General features: G+C 50.0%; 1 protein-coding gene across 1 annotated transcript in view; it reads right to left on the bottom strand.

The window, feature by feature from the left end:
• The window catches only part of LRRC20 (leucine rich repeat containing 20), an 86748-nt gene extending 62302 nt beyond the window's left edge, over nt 1–24446 (bottom strand). The window contains exons 1-2 of the mRNA XM_080823658.1: nt 24372–24446; nt 18464–18608 (exon numbers count right to left, since the gene is read on the bottom strand). Coding sequence (XP_080679784.1) covers nt 18464–18545 — 82 coding nt within the window. The 5' untranslated portion in view covers nt 18546–18608; nt 24372–24446. The remainder of the gene's footprint in view (nt 1–18463; nt 18609–24371) is intronic.
• Between the last annotated feature and the right edge of the window lie 1621 nt (nt 24447–26067).

Below are 26067 nucleotides of genomic sequence, written 5' to 3'. Positions count from 1 at the left end.
CTGAGACAAGAGTAGGAAGGAGCAGGGCATGCAAAAATCTAGGCAAAGGACAGCCCAGGAAGAAACACAAGTATGAGCGTGCGCGCGCGCACACACACACGCGCGCCGCGCAGTGGAATGGGACGCCTGCCAGAGCTGAGTAATTAGCTCCCTCCTCCTTCCCTCACCTTTCCATCCTCCGCAGAGCCAGAGTGTTCCAGAGCCTGACACAGCCCACCCGTGAATAAAGGCCTGCTGAAATGAACTTGACAGAATAAGGAAGCCTGGGGATAAACTGGTGCATGACAAAAACAGGCGCCTTAGCAAAACAGTCAACCAAGATGAGGCAAATGCCAATGACAAGTCTATTGAATCCAACCTCCTCTTCAGAGATAATGACCTTCTGGCGCACTTGCCTCTGGGAAGGAACCACATTTCCCAGCCCGCAGAGGAGAGCGGGGATCACTCCTTTCAATCACTCCCCACACTTCCGGCGAGGGGTGTCAGAGCCCCCCCCATGGGGCACTCTGCCCCCGGCCACCTTGGCAGCCTCAGCCACGGAGGCGTTTCTGGAAATACTTTATTTTAATCAACTCCTCCGTCTCCCTAAATCACCTTCCCAAGGCTAACACTCGCCTCCAGAGCAACCCCAGCATTTGGTGCTAAAACACCTTCTATGTGGTTCTCTCTCTGAGGCAGAACGTTTTCAGTCTTCTGCCAACACGTATCTTGTGAGGCTGCGTAATTATCCAAGTGAGGTCATTATTTCTCTTCACCTTCAAACAACGCTGCTTCAGCTGCCAGTGACACGAGGGTAGCCGGGTGTCTGGGGGTCTGCGCTGGAGGGAGACGTGAAGGATGTTCTGGGGGCTGTCAGGGCCCCCACAATTAGTAGGGTGGGGGCTGAGACAGAAAGTGCTGGTCCCTGGGCAGCAACTCTTCCACAGAATTCTCCACTTCCTGCTGGCTGTGCTAATATTTCCAGTCTCTCTGCCGTGCATTTCTTCAGGGATGTGTCCCTTGGGGACCCCAACTCATCAGACTCCCTTTACCCGCCCCAAACAGCCCAGACTTCCCTATTTCTGCTATGGCATGACCAGGCTTCAAATTGCATATCCCCACCACCCATCAGCTGCCCACCCCCATCCACAGCCTTCCCTGCCCGTCTTCCCCCGCCCCTGGCCTGCCCCACTCCAGGCCCCACTCAGGACAACGCTACACCAGCTCAGGCCTGGCCCACGGACAATGCCTCTTCCCTGGGTTCCTTCCTGCTGTTCTCACACCATCCTTGGCCCAGCGGTGATCTTCCTTAACCTCACCCGTATCATGTCACTCATGATACTCTGCTCAGAAACAGCCAGATCTAATACAGCAGACGCACTCAGGCCCCACGGAACTTTCTGACCTCAGAGGCTGAGCGTGCCTTGAGTGTCTGAAAGCTGGTTTTTCCCTACAACACGGGTCTGCTGTCCACAGCCAGGGACTTCCTCTGATTCCCAGCCATCAGTGCGCTCTATCCCATGCTGTTGGTTAAGCCAGGGGTGAGAACGTGGCCTCTGCAGCCAGGGTGCCTGGGTTCGGATCCCCCCTCCTCCCTTGGAGAAGCAGCTAGCCCTTCTGTGTGGCGTCTCCTCCCTCTGGAAGCCGGGAGAACAGCAGCTCCCTCACAGGCTGAGTGAACAGATCACAGGGTTCTGGTGAGGACTGAACAAGACATACACAGAACAACTGGGACAGTTTAGCATTCGAGGGCATTAAATAAGTGTGAGCTCATTAGTATTCATGGGTCATTCTGACTCTAGGTGATGTTCATTCTTAGGCTGTCTTTAGAACATAACCCCTGTGTAGAGAGTGATGAGAGAAATATTCTCAAAAGGCCTGATATATAAAAGAAGCCACTTTAGATTTCCTTCTTTCTTTTCTTTTCTTTTTTTAAAAGATTTTATTTATTTATTTGACAGACAGAAATCACAAGTAGGCAGGGAGGCAGGCAGAAAGAGAGGGGAAGCAGGCTCCCCGCCAAGCAGAGAGCCCGACGTGGGACTCGATCCCAGCAGTCTGGGATCATGACCCGAGCCGAAGGCAGAGGCTTTAACCCACTGAGCCACCCAGGTGTCCCTCTTTTTTTTTTTTTTTAAGATTTTATTTGAGGGACACTTGGGTGGCTCGCTTGGCTAAGTGTCTGGCTTCGGCTCAGGTCATAATCCCCAGGTCCTGGGATCGAGCCCCATGTCGGGCTCCCTGCTCAGTGGGGAGTCAGCTTCTCCCCCTCTCTCTGCGGCTCCCCCTACTTGTACTCTCCCTCAAATAAATAAATAAAATCATTAAAAAAAAAGATTTTATCTGAGAGAGAGAGAGAGCAGAAGCAAGGGGAGTGGCAGAGAGAGAGAGGGAGAAGCAGACTTCCTGCTGAAGGGGGAGTCTGACACGGGGCTCCATCCCAGGACCCTGAGATTACGACCTGAGCTGAAGGCAGACGCTTAACTGACTGAGCCACCCAGGTGCCCCTTTAGATTTCTTTCCAGATCAACACGACTGTATATAAACTTTGTTCAAAAGCCTGATTTATGGCCTGCCACGCGTTCACTGTCCATCTGCTTTGTGAGCAAGTAGCCTAAAGAAAAACCATCCTGTCCTTGAGAGAGCGATCAGTGCTCAGGCTCCCTGCATTCCTTTAAAACTGGTGACTCTGCCTACATGCATATCTACACTCTTCCGAGCTTTTCCAAGATATAACAAGTATACACCCCTGTAAAAACCATTCATTCTCTGGGGCACTTTCTTCCCTTTGAAGAGCGTGTTTCCTGAGGCAGCTGTCCTAACCTGGCTCGAATGAAACTCTTTCTTGCTTTCAGAATACTAAGGGTTTGTTCATTTTCTCATCTCCATTTCTGGGTGTAGCCCCCAGGATATCAGAGCAAGGCTCCCGGGGACACCTGGAGGCCATCTGGAACTCTGAGCTCTGTACCAGCATGGGCTCCCTGTGCCCCTCTGACTTATCCTCATATCTGGAGCTCCTCGATTTGAGTTAATGCTCTTGACTTTTATTGGAGCTGTTGAGGGTTCCTGGTAACGTTTTTGAGGTGGGAATGACTTCGAGGGGCTGGAGTGGATGAGGTAGTTGTTTTAACTTGGCATTGTTTGGACTTGTGTTATTAACATAAGCCTTGAATCAATTTTCTGGCTGGAGATACGAGAGACTGAGTCAGCTCCGAAGAGAAGGGACACGGTCCTTCGGGCCAAATGGTGCTTTCCAGTGACTAAAAGCCTAGTGCAAGTGTCTGAGGATATTCCTCGAGATATGTAGCAGTCCCATAGGAATTTCCCATCGCATAAGGTCATTAACAACTGGCTTGTCTAGGGACACAAACATAAGGACCCATCACCCAGCGCTCTGAGCCCTCTCGGTGGTCTCAGACCTTGCTGGGAGAGGTCGAGACACAAAATAGAGCGCACCAAGGCGCTCTATTTGGAAGTGACGTTCACCGGCACCACTCTCTCGATCTGCCACACTTAATATCCTTGGATTTTGCTCAAGCCCTGTCCACCACCGAAACTCACATGAATGGGGAATCTCTCTTCAAACGTGGAAGAGTTCCCTGAAAACCAACAACCACTCATGGGAACCCCAGCAGGTTGTACATACGACACATATGGCGCCTCCCTGAGCAAGTGCTTACTGAAATAAGTAAATGGAGCCACGGATAAGTCGCAGGTGGCCCCAGTGGGGTTCCTTTGACATGTCTAAATTAGTTTTCCTGCCCGTGCAATTAAAGAAAGCTGAGCAGCCAGAAACTAGGGAGTCGTCTGGGCCGCTCAGTGAAGCTCCCAGCTTTTGGGGAGGAACCAACACTCATGGAGGTATTTTGGGATTCTTCTGGTTTGTCTGTGGGTGCAGCTTTTGGCATCTGGACAAAACTGGCCATGTTCTAACTGGAAAATGGGAAGTAACTAATTAATGGATCCATAAATTATAATGGTATCTTGCAATTAGATCTGTTTCTATAAAAGAGAGGTATTTGGAAATTGGGCCTTTAATGTTGTCTGCACAAACAGGAACGAAACAAAGGCTAGATTTTGTTTGCACCATGTTTGTCCACATGTGTTATAAACGTGAGATCTTTTTTCTACTTTCCGGTGGCACTGCTAAAATTAATTTCTAAAAGAACTCTATTTAATTGGTTAAAAGGCAAGGGCTTATAAGAATCAGGCATTCTAGTGCTCGCTTCGGCAGCACATATACTAAAAAAAAAAAAAAAAAAAAAAAAAGAATCAGGCATTCTAAAACTCAGATGGACATTAATGCAAATGTTTTTCAAGTTCACAGGATGTGGAAAATGATTCAGTATTAAAACTAGCTTAAGGCGGGGGCGCCTGGGTGGCTCAGTGGGTTAAGCCACTGCCTTCAGCTCAGATCATGATCTCAGGGTCCTGGGATCGAGCCCCGCATCGGGCTCTCTGCTCAGCAAGGAGCCTGCTTCCTCCCTTCTCTCTCTGCCTGCCTCTATGCCTACTTGTGATCTGTCTGTCAAATAAATAAATAAAATCTTTAAAAAAAAAAAAAAAAAAAAAAACTAGCTTAAGGCGGCGCCTGGGTGGCTCAGTGGGTTAAAGCCTCTGCCTTCGGCTCAGGTCATGGTCCCAGGGTCCTGGGATTGAGCCTCGCATTGGGCTCTCTGCTCAGTGGGGAGCCTGTCTCTCCCCTAGCCCCGCCTGCCTCTCTGCCTACTTGTGATCTCTGTCAAATAAATAAATAAAATCTTAAAAAAAAAAAAAAAAAACTAGCTTAAGTGTGTTGGTTAACTAAAATAGCCATGTCTTGGGGCACCTGGGTGGCTCACTGGGTTAAGCCTCTGCCTTCAGCTCAGGTCATGATCTCAGGGTCCTGGGATCGAGCCCCACATCGGGCTCTCTGCTCAGCGGGGGGCCTGCTTCCCACCCCACCGCCTGCTTCTCTGCCTACTTGTGATCTCTCTCTCTCTGTCTCCCAAAATCTTAAAAAAATAAATAAATAGAATAGCCATGTCTTTTGGCATTCTCAATATCAAACAGAATACAGATAATCAACTTCTGAGGTTATTAAATTCATCTTTTACCTGCTGTAATCTGTCAGTAAAAATGACTAAAATGATGGTTAATTTTGTCTGTCTCATAAAGTTTTCATGGGTAACTGTTGAAAACAAATAGATTGAAGGGCTCCTGGCTGGTTCAGTCAGAAGAGCATGCAATTCTTGAGCTCAGGGTTGTGAGTTCAAACCCCATGTTGGGGGTAGAGATTACTTAAAAATATATAACCAAAAAAATAAGTTGAATAAATTAAAAGGTATATAGCTTTCAAAACCTTTGGTAACCTGAAACTGAAGTTTTGCTAAGTTAAATGTTAAACAGGGTTGAATTCACTGGTTAGCGAAGTCTTTTCCAAATAAGACAGAATACAAAAGCACTGAATAATGAACATAGGTTTGCCTGCTTTTGGCTTCTTACTGCAGAGAAACTGAGGATACCTGGATCTGTTGGTAAATGTGTTTTGTGCTTTATTGAAAGTTGTACTATAAGAAAATCAACAATAGACATTTCTAGAAATGCCTGCCTGCTGCTCCCCCTGCTTGTGCTATCTCAAATACGTAAATAAAATCTTTTTTTTTTTTAGATTTTTTTTTTTAATTTATTTGACAGACAGAGATCACAAGTAGGCAGAAAGGCAAGCAGAGAGAGAGGAGGAAGCAGGCGCCCCACTGAGCAGAGAGCCCGATTTGGGGCTTGATCCCAGGACTCTGGGATCATGACCTGAGCCGAAGGCAGAGGCTTTAACCTACTGAGCCACCCAGGCACCCCTGTAAATAAAATCTTCAAAAAAAAAAATTAGAATAAAATAAAAAAGAGAGGAAAAAAAAAAGATTGAGATTTGGCCTTTCTCTGTGTTAAAAAGACCAAGTTTTCTTAGGTTGTTGGTCTGCTCTTGATAAAAAATTATAAACAAAGTTGTTGCTTTTTTTCCTTATCCACTCAGAAAACCACAGTTCCTATGCTTTGTCTATCTGGTATTTGATTACTTAAGAGAACTAAAAGTTCTCGATATTAGAGGAGCTACGTTTTGCTAACAACTAGGTAAAGTTCTGTGTTTGCTTTTGGAATCTATAATTGCCACCTGGTTAAACAGATCATTAAACCATAAGAGACTCTTAATCTCACAAAACAAACTGAGGTCTGCCGGGGGGAGGGGGGGTAGGGAGATGGTGGTTGGGTTATGGACATTGGGAAAGGTATGTGCTATGGTGAGTGCTGTGAAGTGTGTAAACTTGGCGATTCACAGACCTGTACCCCTGGGGCTAATAATACATTATATGTTCATTAAAAAATTTAAAATTTTTTTAAAATTTTTAAAAAATTAAGTTTTGTAATGATCTGTAGTCCTATTTAGGTATGTGCTTGAAAACCTTCAGAGGTTTTTAACAAACGTTCCCAAATATTCAAATTCTAAACGAAGTCTTTTTGACTAATTGGGGCACCTGGCTGGCTCAGTAGGTAAGCATGTGCCTCTTGATCTTGGGGTCGTTAAGTTCATGCCCCACTTGGGACACAGAGTTTACTTAAAAAAAAAAAAAAGAAAAAGAACACTTTTTGACTAATTAGGCTTGTTTATTCGGCATGTTGGGTTACAGGGGAAGCGCTGTCAAACAGATGGTGATAACTTTCTTAGGTTACATTGCATGAGTAAATGCTATAACTGTTCCAGAAGTTATATGAAATCCCTAAAGTTTTAACATGTCCTAGAATAAGGTCATCTCTTGACATTCTAGTTACTGAAATGTTGTGTCGCAGAAGTAACTGCATTTCCTTGTGAACCGCACTATAATGAACTGCCGTCCAGTATTTCACCATGTCCTTCGCTTAGTCTTTTGTTATTGTTCTGACGCTCTTGAAAGCCTATTTTATCTTTGAGGAGATTCATGAAAAAGACTTTTGGACAAATACGGGTTTCTAATATGTCTAAGATCACAAAACTGAAGTGGGTGAGAATTCCCGGAACTAACGGAAAAGCTGCATTCAATCAGAACAAGAAGTAGTAACGGGGACTAAATGAATGGAGAAAGATGATGATAGTTTCTATGAACGTTTCTTTGAAACATTGCTCGTTCTAATGTGTGCTCTTCCAGATTCAAGAGAACTTTTTCTCTTAAGATACAACTTACAGGGGCGCCTGGGTAGCTCAGTTGGTTAAGTGTCTGACTCTTGATTTTGGCTCAGGTCATGATCCCAGGATGGTGAGATCGAGCCCAACATCGGCCTCCACGCTGAGTGCGGAGCTTGCTTAAGATTCTCTCTCTTCCTCTACTCCTCCCCCAGCTCTCTCTCTCTCTCTCTCTCTCTAAAATAAATAAATAAATCTTAAAAAAAAAAATCTGTTCTCTTAACAGGACACCTTGGCTATATTACCAAGGCTTTAACTGGAAGGTCATATTTAGAGAAAGATGCATAGATGCAGATATTCAGCTTTAAGGACCTAAGGTTGACTTTATGGAGCCAGTGGAGCCCCTGGGAAATGCTGGCCTGACATCTTGCTAACAGAGTTCCCAGCAATCTTACCCGGTGAGTAAAGAAGGTCACTTCCTGACAGATGCAGGAACCTCATGATATTTATTTGGGGGAATCTGAGAAGAGGAATTCACTCATATTTACAAGTCTTGTGGACAAACTGATGGCAAATATTTGTCTTGGCTTCTGGCTTTGAGAAGCTATTAAAAGTTCAATCTAAAATTCCTTATAAAAAGTTCTAGCAAGAAATAGATTTAAAAGAACTTAGATGGTCAATCACTATTCTTTCTTCTCTTATATAAGTAAATTAGGCCAAGTTTGTTAACATTGGACTTACTTTACAAAGAAATTTGTCTTCTTTTGGCTATTTTTGGTAAAAATGAGGGTGATCACAGAAAGAAAATGTTTCAATAACACATCTTTGTGGATATCAGATTTTACTACCATTCATTTAATAGATCGGACCCTAATTTTTTCTAGTGTCCTCCAATCCCTGGCTACAATTCTCCAGACTAACGTGCTGATTTTTCTCCTGCCCTTTTCACCTGAAATCATTTGAGAGCTACAACTGTCCTTTTTCCTGAAGCCCTACAAACTAAATTTGATGTAAGGAAATCAGCCACAATAGCTCACACGTTCGCTCGGCGGGTCACTAAAGATCATCAGAGCCATCTGAATTACAAACCAGGATGAGAAGGAGATGACATCAGAGTAGACTACTTTCCCAAGATTCGGCACCAGGCCTGCGATTCTACTCTTCTTTCTTTTTAAATTGTAATATTAGGAGACAATAAAAACCTACTTATTTGCTTTCATCTCCCCCTTTATTACATCCTGGTAAAATATCACAGTTACTCATGAATTTAACTAATATAACTTCAAACACTCACCTAGTACCTTACTATAATGAGAACTTAGGTAGAATGTTTATGACCTCGTAGACACACTCCAACGTTCTGTTAGCTTCTGGTGCTTATACATTATGAAGGGCCTCCATTTGGAAAAACCTTTCAAGAAGCACCATCTAATTCAAATTTAAGCTGCATTATATGTAACATTCAATGGACTGACCCTTGTGTCTCTATAAACTTAGACAATAATTTATTAAGAAAGGCTCCCAGACACAAGGGGAGAAACTTGTCCAACATGCCAGAATTTCCAACGTAATCACGAACCATGTTTTTGTGGATGGAAAGGCCAAAGACGAAGTAAGAAAAAAACATGGGTCTCTTTCAGAGACGCTGCTCTGGGAGTGACCTGGATTCAGCCACCTCCCAAATCTAACTTTGCCATACAACCCAGAAGATTCTAAGGTAACAACTGGTCAGTGGTCTTCTTTACTAACTTCAGAAACCCCAAATGTACAGCTATCCTAATCTGTAGAAAACCACTAAAGACTCCTGTATCTTATATAAATGTTCAATTATTGTCCTCGGTACCCAAATATATGGCCAACCAGGCTTATGACATTCTTCAATGTCTTAATAGGAATAGGAACTATTGTAAATACCTCCAGAGTTCTTCCCGTTGGGGGAAGATGGACCTCGTCAGCCAATGATTCTTTCTGGATTCTAATATCTACTGACATCTGCAAATTCAGGCAAGATACATCGTTATGCCCTGAACAACAATGGAACCAAGAATTCACTCCAGATTGACCTATAATAGCTATGCCCAAACAAATGCCTATGCCCATAACATAGGGTATATAGGAAAAGGAAGATTTTGTTGGAAAGGTTTATAAAACACCTCTGTAATACTCCTTAACTTATTTTGTAGCCAGAGTACTTTTCATCATAATGCTACTGTTACAGGGTGTAATACTAGCTTTGCAACTCAAATAGAATTGCCTGATGCTAACAAAAATTACGCTGGAGTGCCTGGGTGGCTCAGTTAGTCAAACGTCCAACTCTTGTTGATGTCAGCTCAGTTCACCATCTCAAAGTCAGGAGATTGACCCCATGTCAGGCTCCACACTCACCGGGGAGTCTGCTTGAGATTCTCTCTCCCTCTCCCTTTGCTCCTCCTCCTGCTCAGGCCCTGTCTCTCAAATAAACAAAATCTTTTTAAAAATTATGCTAATATTGGGGTACCAAGGTGGCTCAGTCAGTTAAGTGTATGTCTTCAGCTCAGGTCATGATCTTGGGGTTCTGAGATCAAGCCCCATGTTGGGCTCCCTGCCCGGCAGGGAGTCTGCTTGTCTCTCTCCCTCTGTCCCTCCCCCCGCTAGTGAGCACGCGCTCTCTGTCTCTCTCAAACAAATAAATAAGTAAAATCTTTTAAAAATTATGTTAATATTAATATTGATGCATATTATACCAAATGTTTTGGGAGACAGAATTACAACTACCACAAGAGGTAATATTTACAGAAAATAACTGGCGAGGGACATTGTTACAGATAATAACAAAATTTAATTACCATTTAAGCCCATCAACTTAACTATATCACAAAGCACACATAACTGTACATAAAGAAGGTAAACAGATGCTCTAATTTAAAACGACCAAATAACTTACGATGGATTTTTTTTTTCCTTCTCTCATCTTTCTAATTCTGTACCTATTCACTGGTGATGACTTCAAATGTTTTTTTGGTATTTTTTTAATTTGACATACAGAGATCACTAGGAGGCAGAGAGGCAGGCAAAGAGAGGTGGGAAGCAGGCTCCCTGCCGAGCAGAGAGCCCGATGCGGGGCTCGATCCCAGGACTCTGAGATCATGGCCTGAGCCGAAGGCAGAGGCTTAACCCACTGAGCCACCCCGGTGCCCCGACTTCAAATTTTATTAATTGGGCTTTTTTTTACTATTTCTGTATTTATGCTATAATCAATACCCCAAAAATGTAAAGGCAAAACTCACCACAAAGCACACATACACATTTGCATGACAATTTGGTCTCACCGAAAAAATATATATCCATTGTAGTATTCCCTATTAGATGCCCCACTACTGACACCCCCCCTCCCCCCGCACAGACTCCTAGGTGACCTAAATTGGTCCTAGCATTGAGGGACATGACGGGCCCAGGGCAGATAAGCAATCACCCTGGCACTGAGGGTCAGGACAATGACCCTCAATGCTTTCTGTCAAAAGATTATAGGTCAAAAGGGGGAAATGATGACAGGAAAACTCTCTAAAGGCCTGCTATACAAAGAAAGCCGTTTTAGATTCCTTTCTCAGTCAATGTGACTCAAACCAAAAGTCTGATGTACAGCCCGCCATGCATGCACTGTACATCTCCTTTGTGAATGAGTGATCTATCCATCAATGCTCCTACTCCCTTCAGTCCTTTATCATAGCACTCGTGATTCCTGCTTCTATGTTCATCTATAATCTTTTGAGCTTCTCCAAGATGTAAAAAGTACGGAACCTCTAATATACAGCCCTGTAAAAACCTTTTATTTTGCGGAGCACTTTCTTCCCTGCAAAGGGCGTGCTTCCTGGACAGCTATCCTAAGCTGGACTCTAGTAAAACTCTCTTTCTTGTTTCTAGAGATTCCAAAAGGTCTGTTCATTTGCATCGAAAAATAGGACCTCACTGCAGAAACTACTGAAGGTGACACTCGAGGGCTCCCCTTACTCTCCCGGGTCACAGCCTTACCAACCCCCTTGCTAGCACCTGCCTAAGGCCACATCTTTTGTCCACAGAGACGCCCTCCCCTAGAATGGCCTTCCCTGCATGCCTTACCCTCCCCCACACCTGCTCCATCCTCGGGGGCTCAGCCACAACGCCCCCTCTTCCGTGCCACCCTCCGTACGGGCGCTCAGCCAGAGCCGGCGTGTATCCAACTACAGACAGTAGAGGTGGGACTCATCCACCCAGTTCATTTTCCTCCCTGCAGGTGTTTCACACCTGGTTAATGGCCTCCTTGCGATACAGGACTCTCCACCTCCCACAAGGCCGCCCCGGAGCCCACTCAGGGTTGGACCAGTTCTCATGGCTGGACAGTTTCCTTTCCACAGATGGAAGGGTGAGGGGGGCCGGTTAAGTGGGGAGCCTTGAGTGGTCGGCACACACTGGAGGGGCTGAGGGCACCTGTCCATGCACCCAGAAGATGCCTGCTGAGCCCCCTGTGTGGGGAGCATTGCAGTGACCAAGAATGCAAGACACAGGCTGGCCATGCCGGAGGTTACCTACACTGACCCCCACTCTTAGCCCCCATCCCCCAGAAGTCTAAAGTCCACAGAGGGGATGGAGGTGGGGGGCAGGTGGGGACTCATGGCCATTGGAGTTCCCAAAGCTCTAACAGGGGATTCAGGGAAGCCCAGCAGAGAGACCTGGGCCACACCTGTCAGGTTTTGGGGTCCCTCCCGGCCACTGCTGGAAAACAGTCCAGAAAAAGCCTCAGGACCCCAGCTAACCATCCTCACCCCTAGCAGTTCCAGAGCTTGCCAGTCTAACCCCAACAGGGCCTTATAACTAGTCCTCTGCTTCCACGAGACATGATACCAAGGAGGAAGGGGCTGGGGCACAGAGGACAGGGTGGGGAGAAGCCTGGCTTCCCACTGTTTATCCTTTGGATCTCGTGCTCTGTACACCAGGCACACGGAATACCTACAGATTTGTCTGTAATCAAATGATTATAGTGAGAGCAGTATGCCCAGCTGAGAGGCAGGAAGCTGGGGACACAGATCAGAAGCTTCCAGCCCTTGTGGCGAACAGACAGGTAGCCCGGGCCCGGCGGAGGGCTGCCCTCTGAGAGTCCGCTACCTCTTCCGCACATTCAGAGCTGACCTGTGTCCAGATGACCCTCAGGATGCCCCAGGCCAGGACACATCCGAGCCACAGGCACACCTGTCATCCCTGCACCAGCCTCCTGGGCTCAGGGCCCAGCCATGGTGCGCAGACCCCTGCCTAGGGTCAAGAAAAACTGCTTCCCCCACAGTCCCTGGCGGCTCCCCTCCCTGACAGCGTGCCTGAGAGAGCATAAGTGTATGTGTGTGTGTGTCTGCCTCCCCCTCCAGACTGGGCACTCGTGGCCATGTGGTTCCTCTAAGTGGGGTACACACAGTAGGTGCTCAATGTGGTGTTTCTTGAAAAGGGGCAGTGTCTGATGCAAGGGAAGATATTATTCTCATTTAGTGAGTGTATATATTAAGTGCTTCCTGAATACCCTTTCTCAAGAAAGGGGCTGCAAAATCAGATCCCTCGTGGGAATCAGCTAGGAATGTAAATACAGGATGTGAGCTGGGCTGGGAGTGGAAGCCCTCCTGGGAAGTCAGGACTGGGTCACTGACGCTGGCCCAGCAACAGTCTGGTCAAGGCCCAGTCTCAGCCACTGGTCACCTGCTTGGCCGGTGACAGGGCGCCATCTGCTGGTGAGAGCAGGAGCAGCAAAGTGAGGATGAGCCTGGGTTCTGAGGGAAGTTGGGAAGCGGGGGATGTGTCCCTTCCCTCACTAGCTTTGGTCTGCCCACATGACTATCTCACAGCTCCTGGCCTAGCTGCTCAGTTCCCTGAGAATGGATCACACCCCATTCACATTCATTCTCTCTCTCTCACACATGCACACACCCACCCAGGCCTGCCCAGACAACACCCCTCCCTGGCCAGCCCCGCAGAACCCACCACCAGAAGGAAGTTCCAGATTGGAAATCATAAGCCAGTGGTTTATTCAAGGCAGGGAAGAATCATACAAGGTTCATGTTCAAATGCAGATACCATGACCCCCCAAGATGTCACCTTCAAAGCTCTCGAGTGGGGTCCACGGATCTGTCTGTAAACAGAAGCAGCCCATGGCTGCTGTCCCCATCATGACCTGAGACATTGTAAATGATCCAGCAGACACTAAGCTTCCAATAACTTCCTTCCTTTTCAAGGAACAGAGTAGACCTGACTGTGGTTCCAACCCGGTGTGAGTAGAGAGGCCAGCATGTGGGGGAGCAGGGGCCCCCGTTCTCATCTCCTGTGGCCCTCAGCGGGAAAGGCCACCCAGGGCTGGGACAGAACTTGCTCCACCTCTCAACACCTACATCCTTAGCCTTAGCTCCAGCTTCTAGAAGACTGGGAAAGGCGTACGTCAGAAGCCACATGGCCAAGGAGACAAGCTGCACACCCTCATGCCACCAACCACTTAAGAAACCCGCGATTTAAAAAGCTCTGTCTTGGTTTCTTCATCTGTAAAATGGGGATATTAAGACCACCCCCGTCACAAAGTCACGGTGGGGGTTCAACCAGGTTCAACACCAGCCAAGTGCTGACAACACTGCCCGACGTTTAATCAGAGCCAGTTGCGGGCGTGGAGAGAGAGGACCGTCCATGAGACGGCAACAGGCAGCTACCAATGTTTTGCTGGCGGCCGTGAGGCTGGGTTGCCGGGGGCTTGGACTGAAAGGCCTAGAAGGGGGCAGGAAGGCTGCGCTGGGCCTGCCTGAGGAATGTTGCAGCTGAGAGCCCATGAAAAGCTGGAATTCTGAAGGACCGCCTTCAGAGAAAGAATGGACTAGGGATAAAATGCACTTTTTCATAAGAACACTGCTTTGTCTTTGCCTGGGCACTAAATTAAGAAAGAAAACGAAGTCACAGGCCTGCCTTCACAGTGCATGTGGGGTTTCACTATTCCTTTCCCTGATGGCCCAGAAACCCCTTTGGGCTGAGAAAGATTGTTTCTAACAAAAGAGGTACTCCTAACCTGGTCTCAGGCAGGTGTCTGAGAGAAGAGACTGCAACCCTTCTGCAGGACAACCCCTCGGCCCAGACAAGGCTCCACCAGACAAGGGTAGAAGGTCTAATACTACACCAAATCCACCCAGGACAACCCACTGTGAGCTACAGTCAGCAAGAAGAGCAGACGTGGGCTGCTGAGAACTGCCTGTGACAGAGGGAGTACAAAAGATAAAAAAGACAAGAATAGTCAAATGATTAAAGAAATAAAAAATAGATTTTAACACATAAGAAGGGAACGAGATATTATCCCCTTAAATAGGATTTTTTTTAGTAAAAGGTAAAACACTTACCAGATCTGGAGAGAAAAGAGAGTATATAAAATCAGATTTTTAAAAGAACTAAACAGAACTTTTTTTTTTTTTTTTTTTTTTTAAGTAGGCTCCACACCCAGCACAGAGCCCAACGCAGGGCTTGAACTCATGACCCTGAGATCAAGACCTGAGCTGAGATGGAGTCGTTCACTTAACTGACGGAGGCACCCATGCCCCCTCCACCCCGAACTTTTGAAAATACAATACGTAGCCTTAAAACTCAATGATGGATTCAAGAGCAGACTGAACACAAATGGAGAAGCAAACCATGAAATGGCAGACGGATCTTGGAATGCAGAAGAAAGACGAAGAGAAAGGAAATATGTTGGAGCCACGGAGGCCCAGAATGGAGTCCCCAAGAGGAATTCCAGGCAAAAGAGACCCATGGGATGGGGGGGAAGCAACATGCCCAGAGCTGATGACTCGGAATTTTCTTGAAATGAACACAGACAGGAATCCTCCAGCAGGAAGTACAAAAGACAAGAGAAAGGATGAAAAAAGGGCTCAAACCTCTGTGTCCAGCACACAGCAGGCCTGGGAAATGCCCGCTCCCTCCTTTGCAGCTCACTCTGGGCACTCCTTCCCACCAACTTTGCCAGCGTCTCTGTCCCAGCCAGCCACACTCTCCCAGACCTTTCCAAGCCCCGCTCCTCAGCAAGAGTGATCCGTTCTTACAAGTCATCCCCAAAGGTCCGGGAGCCTCTCCCCTGGAGAGGAGTGGGGTGCAGGGTGGCCTGGTCTGCCGATCCAGCCACTGGCCAGAGGGAACAGTGAGATCAGAGAGATGCCCCCAGGGGTCTGAGGACCCAGGAAGCCCAACCGGGCGTGAAGCCTTGACAAAGACAAAGAACTAACTTGGGGACACAAGGAGAGGATGGAGAGGAAAGCTTGAGGACAGTGCAGAGCTCCCAACTCTGTACAAACTCATTTGAAAGTGCTGAGGTGGGGGTAAGGGGCTGGGGAAAAGTGGCTTCAGCTCAAGCTGAGAAGCAGACCAGAGGGGTCGGGGGGGGACAGAGAGGCCTGGGGTGGGGAGACCAGGGCCAGGAGCCATGGCTCAGGTTGCAGGAGGAGCAAGCCTGGCTCCAGAGGGCACCCACGGGCGCCTGGGGGATGCCCATGATGCTTACCTGAGTAAGGTGAGAGCCTGAAACTGAGCCCTCTCAGCCCAGTCTCCGTCTCCCTGTCTCTGCAGGGATCTTCTGCCCTGCAGACACCTGCGGCTTCTGAGCCAGCCATCTCAGGGCCGCACCCCAGGCCTGCGCACAGGGAGGCAGGCTGGGGAAGCCAGGAGAAGGGGAGAAGCCAGAGAAGCCCCGTCCACATCCAAGGGCTGAGAGAAGGAGCGATCCCTGTAACTCTCGGCTGCCGATGGGAGGTGTTCCTTCTACCTCCTACAGTGACAGGTAGCTCTCTCCCTAAAATCTCTACTTCCCCCCTTAAAAGATTAATATGTTTATCATAGAACGTTCAGGAAGCACACAAGGGTACTTTCTCACATCCATTTGTGTCCTGTTTGATCTCCTTTCCATTTCTTCTCCTGTATATATGCGTGTTTAACATAACAGCATCTCACTATCTCTACAGATGGGGATCCTTGCCTTTTTCCAATCCATGTTCTAAGGAATACGCCAGTCTTCGTCCAAGCATGTAATGAGATTTTATGTACCACTTTTAATAGCTCCACAAATGGCATTGTACAGCTCTAACAAAATCGATTTAAGCCATTTTCTGGGGCTGGTTGTTTCAGGCTGCATCAGATTGCTTGCTGTTTTACATGAGAACCATACGGGGTTAGCTGGCCCCTCTTTCAGGACCCATTTCAATGCCCACCTCCTCCAGAAAGCCTTCCCGGACGCCTTCAACATCTCCCACCTCTGAACTCTGACCACCTGTGGTGTGTCTGACCTGGCTCAGCATGGAAACCTCGTGTCCCTCATCGCTCTCTGTCCTACAGTGGTGGGCGGGTCTCGAGTCCAGAACTCTACTGCACACAGCCCGAGGGAGCTTCCCAGCACCTCGCACACAGCAGGTGCTCAATACATGCAGACAGCTTTGACCCCAGCCCCCTCAGACTGCACGACCCCAGAGAGCTCCACCCGCTGAAGTGTAAGCACCCCCAGGGGCCTGGTCTTGGCATTCTGCGTCTTCACTGGGCACTGAGAGACAAATGGGCCTCCATCGGTCTGCCCTAACTTTCAAGACCCAGGCACCTCCCTGTGAAAGTTCCAAGCCCCGGTCGAAACAGCCAAGGCTAAATAAGACGTTCAACTCCTTTCCAACCAGGCCACTGGGTCCTCCCTTGATGAGGCAGGCACGGTCACCATCCTCTTTACAGACATGAAGAAACCAGGTGCGTTAGAGGCTAGCAGGTTTGCTAAGGTAGTGGGTGAATGGGTGGCGGAGTGGGGACTCGAATCTAGGCCATGTGAGTGGTAGAGAGCCTTGAACACTGGGCTAAGTACGACTGTGTCAGGAACTGGCCTGGGATTCCAGAATTCCTTTCCTGCAGGCCCATGCCCGTCAGCTCACCAGAAAGTTCCCTCCAAAACCAAGCACAAGCCTTAAGTTTGTCTGCCACGGCAGATGCTTCTGCTTTAGCTCAGTTCAGCAAACGCTATGTGTTTACCAAGTACCTGACACAGCTCTGGCTCTTGGAGGATGGGGGCAAAAGTCTCTGCCCTCTAGGGACACCGAATGAATGTTACAGAGGAAGAAAGGGGGAGGGGTGGATGGTGTAGGGCTGAGGGCTTCCTGAAAGAGGCACTGACTAAGCTTATCTCTCTCTCTCTCTTTTTTTAAAGATTTTATTTATTTGTTTCAGAGAGAGACAGACGTAGTGACAGATAGCAAGAGAGAGCACGAGTGGGGAGCAGAGGGAGAGGCAGGCTCCCCACTGAGCAGGGAGCCCGACGTGGGGTCAATCCCAGGACCCTGGGGTCATGACCCAAGCAGAAGGCAGACGCTTAACTGACTGAGCCACCCAGGCGCCCCCAAGCTCCTCTTGAAGGATGAGTGACCCTCCACTTTCTAGCCCACCACGCCTTGCCCAGGAACCTCAGACACACGTCAAGTGTGACCAATGGCTGTTTATGGAAATGCTCTACCGTCCCAGCGTCTGGATCTTTGGTCAGGCAGTAACCTCCACAGAATTGCTCCTTGAAGAGACAGACACAAACCCACATGGGCACACACATTCCTACCTGCCTGTGGAACTCCTCTCCACGTGCCAAAGGCCCCACTCAAATCCCACCCTATGTACACCATCATCCCCAAGGCAGGAATGTGCTCCCCTTCCTCTGGGTTCCCACAGTATGCCAGTGGCTCTAAGGGGTACACACACAGCAGCGCATGAGCCACACACACACACACACACACACACACACACGCATGTCATCCTTGCACATGCAAACAGTCAATAAATATCTGGTGAATTCAGTTAGGTGCTTGAAGCCTTGGCATAATTGTATGGGCTAAATGATATGACCAAGTCAAAGCAAAAAATATAAGACACAATTCAAGTAGAACAGTGGCGTGAAAAGCGGCCTCCAGGCTGGGTGGCCTGGGGAAAGCCCCCTTTGCCTTTGACCCTCCATCGCCTCCTCCTCTGAAGACCAAGGCTCGTCCTGCTTGGCAGGTATCCACCATCACGGCCGCAGTGAGGATTCAATTTGGCGACACTCATCAGGCCCCTGCATGGGGCCTGGGACCTGAGGCTCCTCGGCAGTGGCAGCTATGGTCACCTGGGCCAAGGGCACACATCCACTCAGAGTTGGCAGCCGTGTACACAGGCTCCCGGTTGCTCCCACATCAAGCACGAGTGCAGTAAAACTCCATGGGACGCGTCTCCTCGGGACAAGGTGCTGATACAGTCTCTTTGTTCCTCTGTTTCAATTCCCCATCTAAACTGATTTCACACGCCGCCTACGGGGCGCCCTGCAGTTGGAAAGGCCCTGGCCTCACTCACCCAGGGTATCAGAGCCGCTCTCCACAGTCTCGTTGACCTTCCTTGCAACTCTGGCCACGGCCTCACCCATCTTCTTCAGCATGCAGGTGAGGGGGTCCTGCCGCCAGCCACCAGGCCGGTCTGCTGCTCACAAGGGGGCCTGTGCCTGGGGAAGACACAGGACCATGAAGCGCCCGTCGCCCAGCGGGGGACATGCCCCCAACGCCATCCTCCCCGGGGACCAGGCTGCAGGAAGCCTGCAGGGAGGCTGCCAGGCCACTCACTTCCACCTGGGAGGCCCAGAGACCATGCCATGTGCAGCCAATCTGCCCACCAGGGGTGGGGGCAGCCCAGCCCAACCAGTTTCCTGGGTGGGTCCACATGTGTGACCTCACCAGACTCAGGGCAAGGGCCTGAAACAGTGGCCAGGCAGGTGTGAGGACTCAGGTGTGTGCTGCCTGTGACTCACTGAGCAGGCGGAGCAATGGAGGAGAAGCTGGGGACGGGGGGGGGGGGTGCAACCAACTGTTGGGGAGAGACACTTGTCCCTCCATCCAACAGCGTCTGGGCTGGTGCCCTGTCCACAACCACAGGGACAAGTTCCACAGCTCCCGGCTCACTGCACCCGCCTCTGCTGGGTACCTCCTGCGTGCTGGGAAGTGGGGGTACAGAGGCAAATGTAGCCGGCCTCCCAGGTCAGAGGTCACAGTCGGAGAGGGGAGGGGTCATTAAGCATTCCCTTCCCACCTGTCAACAAGGAGGGAAGGCTAGGGTTGATTCTGGTTGTTTTAGCCCACAGACGTGATGATCAGCCCGGCACAGAGTTTATTTGCCAGACCCAAGGGAGAGGGGGGCGGGGCGAGGAAAGGAGAGAAGGGAAATTGGATCACTGGGGGGGAAAAGGCTTCAAGAAGGGTGAGGAACACAATCAAAGCTATTTGGGGTTAAAGACACAAGGGACTCTAGAAAGGTCTCCAACTCCCTGTTTATTACAGAAAGGGAAACTAAGGCACAGAGCCGGACCAAGGCCAAAGTGAGTTAACAGCAACAATGTTAACGGCTCAGCTCCACATTCAGTGCTCACGTCTTTATAAAAATCGCCCACAACACGGGCAGCAGCACCCCAGGGACAGAACGAACTTGGGGCCAAGGCCAGTGCCCTTTTTTGCCTCTGGATCCCAGTCTCAGCTTCAAAGACAGCTCTGAGTGTCAGAGGCCAAAGAAGGTGAGGACAGAGAGAAGGGGGTAAGGGGAGTGCTCGCCGCTGTTACCAGACACCACGTCAAAGTCCAAATGTGCTCAGCTACACAGGCAGGACAGGCAAGGCTGAGCCGGGGCTGGCCAGGCCCGGCCATCTGCTGAGTGACTCTGGTACATGGCTGCATCTCACCACAGAGGCTGACGCGGAAGGTCTGAGACCACAGTACAGTAGAATTAGAGCGGTGGCCTCGTGCCCAGCTCTGCCATTTATTACTTCAGGGGCCTTGGGAAAGATTTTTAAGTACTCTGAGCTGTAGTTTCTTCATCTGAGTAGGAGATCGTGTAATACCTCACTGGATTCATATGAGAATTGAACAAAAATATTTACATCTTTCCAGGCCAGGGCCCAGGACATGTAGGTCTCAACAAATTCTAGTCAAGGGGATAAAACAGTACACATGCAGATAGGACACTGGCCTCTAATCCCAGCTTCATACCCATGTGACTTGAACAAATAACTCAGTGGAACTCATCTTTAAGGAATGACTAAGAATTTCCTTCTCCACCTCCAGGAAGCCTTCCCTGACTGCCTCAGCCCTCAGTGTTTTCTCCTCCCTCTGGGTTTCAGCACCACTTAATGACTTAGCACAAACCACTTGGGTTACTTAGGAGCTTTTTAAAATATACATATTTGTCTCCCTAATCAGCCTGTGGGAAGCTGGGCACAGGGAGCAGCTCTTTACCGTGCTCCCCCCTGCCAATTTACACCACAAACTAAATAAAGATATCTAGGTAGGATACCCCAATGGTGATGATGATGATCAACAGCCACCATTTGGGTTTCAAATCTGCATACAAGTCAATGGACTCTTACAATAAATCCAAGACAGCGTCTAAATGAGAAGGGTCATAGAGTCAAATGTCCAATGGTGCTAGGTAGACAACTTGCATAAGGTGGGCCAGGGTAGGATAGTAGGGAATAGTGAGGACTATGGCAAACTAAACCCAACACCTCCACCATGCTGCCCTTAGGACCATCCCCTAAGCCTGAGTCACAGCAATGTTGCTGGGATCTTGGTGACTTACTCTAACTGCTACGAATGGGAATGCTGAGGGCTCAAGAGGGGAGGTAAATGAGCTAGATGGGAGACAAAAAAGCTCAGTCTCCTAACTCCCAGCCTAGGATTCTTCCTACTGTACCATGCTCCTGCCTTGCCCTATCCCTAATACTTATCATCCATAATCACAAACACCTATGGAGCAGCTACTAGGTATAGGGCATAAGAATGAAGAGGACAGAAACACAGGAAAAAGCTCGGACTTATGGTTCTGATGGAAAGCTTTCTGGGAAACATCACTGAGTCACTCCAGGCCTCCCAGCACAAGGGAAAAGGAAGCTCGATCTCCAAGCTGCCCAGGGTCTATGCTAACCCTGAGAGGGGCTGTCTGGGCTGACTACTTTCAGCCAGGCACTATGCTTACAATTCTAGCTGCCACCAGGTGGGGGGGGGTGCGCTGGGGGAGGAAGGGAGAAGGGCAGGGGATGCCTCAGGCCATACAGTCCACTGATGACAATTAATCAAATTAAAAACATCACCCCCGGTGGCAAGAGAAGACACTCTACGGTGTAGATCAGAGAATGGACATCAAAGCGGGAACAGGAGCAAGCTACAAGGTCTGGCTGTCAGAGCCAGTCATTAGTAGGAAGGGCCCCTTATATTCCAGAGGATGCTCTGGGTACCACACAGATATGTCCTAGACCCCTGACAGGTGCCATCTGTCCCAAACTGCCAACCACAGTAACTGACCAGGAAACCACCTTCCCTTCACCTAACATGACCCCTCCCCTCTTCAGGGAGCATTCCTTCTTACAGTCCAGCTGACTGTCCCTCTCTCGGGTCAGATGACAAAGTTTGTCACTCTGGCACAGCCAGGGTTGTGAGAGAGGAGAATGGCAGGGTCACGTGTGGTATAAGACCTGAGGTGGGGTCAGGGGGCCCTGGATTGAGGGAAGAATAAACGGGATGACAGGAGTCTGGAGTGGGTCCCCAAAAGGGCACCTAAGAGGTTGTCCAACTTCACAACGGCTCCTTTCAGATCTAACCCAACACTGGGCCTCTTTGACAAAAAAGAAAAAAAAAGTAAGATTTATTTAGCATGTAACAGAAACCCCAAGAAAGAGGAGGTTGGGGGGGTAGAAATAAAAATAAAGCTATTTGTTTTACAGTGTTTTTGAGAAAAATAGAAAACTGTCTGGGTCACATTTGAGTGACAGAGAGAGCTATGGACCTACTGTGGATGGAGTACAAAAGTTCATAGGCAGGGCAGCCCCTAGGGTGGGGGGACCCTTGTCTCTATAAAAAACCACACAAGGGGTGCCTGGGTGGCTCAGTGGGTTAAACCTCTGCCTTCGGCTCAGGTCATGATCTCGGGGTCCTGGGATCAAGCCCCACATCAGGCTCTCTGCTCAGCGGGAGCCTGCTTCCCCCCCACCCCCGCTTGCCTCTCTGCGCACCTGTGATCTCTGTCTGTCAAATAAATAAATAAAATCTTTAAAAATAAATAAATAAACATGAGTCAACCAAAATCAGCATGTCAGCACCACTGTGGCCACCCATTTCTTGCAATCCCACAAGAGAAGTATCAAGCCGGCCAGCAGGAGCGATCAGTATGCGAGGGAGCCTTCCTGGAACTGGAACCCAACTACAGGGCCCCAGGAGAACCCTACAGGCTCAACCTCTGGGCTCTTTGAGGCATCTGGCCAAACCCACAGGCAGAGTGATAGTAGAAGAAAGTCAGAGAGTGTCCCCAAGGGACTGCAGGGAAGCCTTAGCTAATTTCAAGGCCAAGTGCTCCAAGTCCTGGAGACCCTTCAGCGCAGGCTCCAAAGCCATACTCACAGGGCTACTGTCCCCAGCCATACATCCCTCTCCCTACATCCCCAACTCCCCTTTCCTCGGAGTGGGAATCATAGCCTCAGGAAATGTTTAAATCCAACAAACATCTCCTGGGTACCTTCTCAAAGGGCCACACAGGGGAATAAAGTTATAGAGATGGGGCACAGGCCAGAATGAGCTTCCCACAACTAGGAGAAACTGGGTGACAAGAGGAAGAATGAGCTAGATGCTAGTAGGGCTATGACACCAGGTCCAAGGGGCATGTGTGCCCTCCTCACGAAGGCAAGAGAGACACAGACTGAGCAGAGGGACCCAAAGAAATGAGAGAAAGTGGGAGACAGCTAGCCAATCCATCCCCAGACTACTGGGGGAGGAGGAGGAGGCTGTAGGCCCTCCAGGAACTCTGTCCTGTTTCTCTGCAGGGAGCTAGGGGAAGTTTTCTGAGGGCAGCAGCCTAAGATCAGAGTTTGGAAAAGTTCTCAGTGTTTGGAGAGCAGCAAATGATCTGTAACTTTTGAGAAAGGTCTTTGCAAATGTTAAGCACTTCCCACATTAATGCATTAAATGTAGGTGATTCAGGACACAATAAATTTAACAACAGAAAAGTGGTCTTCCTTTGTGGGAGCTGGCAACAGGCCCTTCTGATCTATAACCTAGTGTCACCAGGATACAAGGCTGGAGTTGGGGTGGTTTTTGCTTAAACCCTGCCTGCAGCCCCCTGCTGGCGCTCCTGCTCTCCCCAGTGAGGACTGCCCTATCTGGAGCCCAGAGATCTGTTTGGAGGAGCTGCTGCGGACACCCCGTCCGCACCAGCTGCTCCTATATTTAGTTACCGGTGTGGTCACTTGGGAACTTTAGAGCCTGGCAGCCGCTCCGAAGGGCAACTCGAGCCTCCTGGGCCATGTGTGCAAGCTCCCCCACCGCGGGCTCCCGCGGGTCCCTCCGGCCACGCCAGGTGGGGAAGCAGGTGGGAAGGTGAGAGACGGAGGGCTGGATGATATCCAAGTAGCCCCGAAAGCCCTGGAGACCTGGACGGAGTTGACCCACTTTCCCACCCCAGGGAAGCAGCCCGCTGGGGCGTGAGCGGGACCGGCTGGCGCCTGGTGTTGAGCCTTGGGGTTTGCAGCGCCGCGCGCGCACTCCGCTCTGGGCACCTAGGCATCCTCCCTCAGCGCCTCCCAGGAATGCGCGCAGGACCAGGCCGGGGTCCTGGCGCCTAGCGCAAGGGGCCCGCCTTACCCGGTCTACCCCACCCCCCGGAACCCACAGCCAATGGCTCCTCGGCAACGGCCCTCCGCTCGCGCGGCAGGCGGAGACTGGGGAGAATAAAGCAGGGAGAGGGGTGAAAGCTGGCGATCGCAGAGGGTCGGGGACTCCCGCGCTCCCCGGAGGCCGGGAAGCATGCTCTGGGGCAGGTGTCTGCAGCTCCCGGAACGGAAGCGAATCCCGACAGCGCTGCTTCTGGAACGAAATACACCACAGCTTCTCCCGGCCGGGGCGCCTCCCGCGGGGACGGAGGCCCGGCGCCGCTTCCCCGGGCTCCCTACTCCCTGCCACCGCTGCGCCCACTCCCGCGGGCCAGCCGGGGTCCCGCCGCAGTTTGCAAGCAGAAGCCGGCACGGCGCCGGGCCCCTGGGCACTGCAGAAGCCGCAGCTGATGCACCACTGCCCTTTCCACCCGGTGACCTGGGGGAGGGGAGGGGACGCTGCAGAACCGGGGGCACTTCTCCCCCTCTCGCCCCCAGCCCTCCAGCGCTCAGTCTCAGACTGCATTTACTTTGCGGGGCACGAAGCGTGGGGCCCCGTTCTGGGCCGCTTTCTGCTCCACTTACAGCGACAATGCCTCCTAGCGCCCTGCGCAGCGCAGTCACGCTCCCTCGGCCGCCGGCGGCGCCCCGTGCAACTGTGGCGCGCTGGAGCGGGCGGGGCGGGGCGCGCGGAGCGGTCTGTGCGCGCACGGCCGCTCCGCCAATCGCCGCGCCAGGATAGGTGCCGGGGCGGGAGCGGGCCGCAGGCCTGGCCGCGAGCAGCCAATCAACGCGCCAATCCTCACGCCGCGCCAGGGAGGGGCGCGCGCGGAAAAGCGGCCCGCGCGCTCTCGTGCGCAGGGTGGGTCCGCTTTGTGTGCGGCTTCTGGAGGGAAAGTGCTGGGGAGGCCGGGCGTGTAGACCCGAACGTGCTACACAGACCCTGGGATAGGTAGGACTGAGGCTCCAGGTTCTTCTCAAGGGCATGGAGTTGAATCAGCCAGATCAGGGGTACTGTGAGAAATGGGGATTGAAAACTTTCCATGGGACGCCTTCAGGTGCCCATTTGTGTTTTTAGAGACGATAACAATGGCTACCCTAAGTTATCTCACCTTTCTAAATCCCAACATTCTCCATGATAAAGTAGGAGTTAAAGTACATAAATACAGGGGTCATTGCGAGGACTAGTATATGACAAGTTTCCTGCAGTGCTGAGCCTGACAGCTCAGGGAAAGGTGGTGGCTTCATTGGGGGACTCACCATATACCCTTTATAAGGCACTAAGGAGACCACAAAAGAGGCGAGGCCCTTCACTCAGCCCGTGACAATGATCAACATGTCCCATGCTCTAGTAAACAGAAGCATGTACTATGTAGAAGTCCTGAAGAAAGACCATTTAATTCCGCCTTGGGGCAGGAGGGGGCGGCGCTTGGGACACTCAGTTAAGGAACACACATTCCCCCCCCCCCCCGTCTTGATGGATGTTATTAGTTGGGTCATCTGCCCCAAAAGAGGTACCTCAGAATGTGACCTTATTCGGAAATAGGGTCACTGCAGAGATTAGTTAAGGTAAGGTCATACTGGAGTAAGGTGTGTATCATGTTCTGATGAGAAGAGACACATACGGGGAGAAGGACATGTGAAGACAGAGGCAGATTTGGCAATGATGTGCCTATAAGCCAAGGAATCCCAAGGACTGTGTGGGCAAGGCCCCTAAGCTAGGAAGGGGCAAGAAAGGAAATAATTCTGAACACACCTCGATTTGGACTTCCAGCCACCAGAACTATGAGAAAAGATATTTCTTTAGTTTTAAGTCACATTGTTTCTGGCAATACAGGGAAGGGGATGAGAAACTTCTCTAAAGAAAGTCTTTACACCTGGCTGCCTAGGATATGCAAGGTCCCACGTCTCTGGGTATGCCAAGATCAATGAGACCCAGACCCTGCCCTCAAGGGGTTACCACTTGGGGATGCCTGAGTGGCCATGTGTTCTGACTCCACCCCAGGAAGACTATCTGTGGAGACCTTTCCCCAACCTCATCATCACTCTATCCCTGCCACATATGTACCAGGTTCCAGGTATTAATAACAAAAGGGTTGAGTCCTGTTCTGCCCAAGCCAGGATCCTTACTACTCTGGACAAAGAGGACTCGGACACTTGTTACACTTAAAACCGCCCTTACAGGGCGCCTGGCTGGCTCAATCAGTAGAGCATGTGACTCAGTCTCTGGGCTGTGAGTTCCAGCCCCATGCTGGGCATAGAGCTTAATTAATTTTAAAAA

Source organism: Martes martes (genome assembly GCF_963455335.1).
Source record: "Martes martes genome assembly, chromosome: 14".
NCBI classification, from domain to species: Eukaryota; Metazoa; Chordata; class Mammalia; order Carnivora; family Mustelidae; genus Martes; species Martes martes.
The sequence above is the reverse complement of the archived record's forward strand: the minus strand, read 5'-3'. Positions and strand labels throughout refer to the sequence as shown.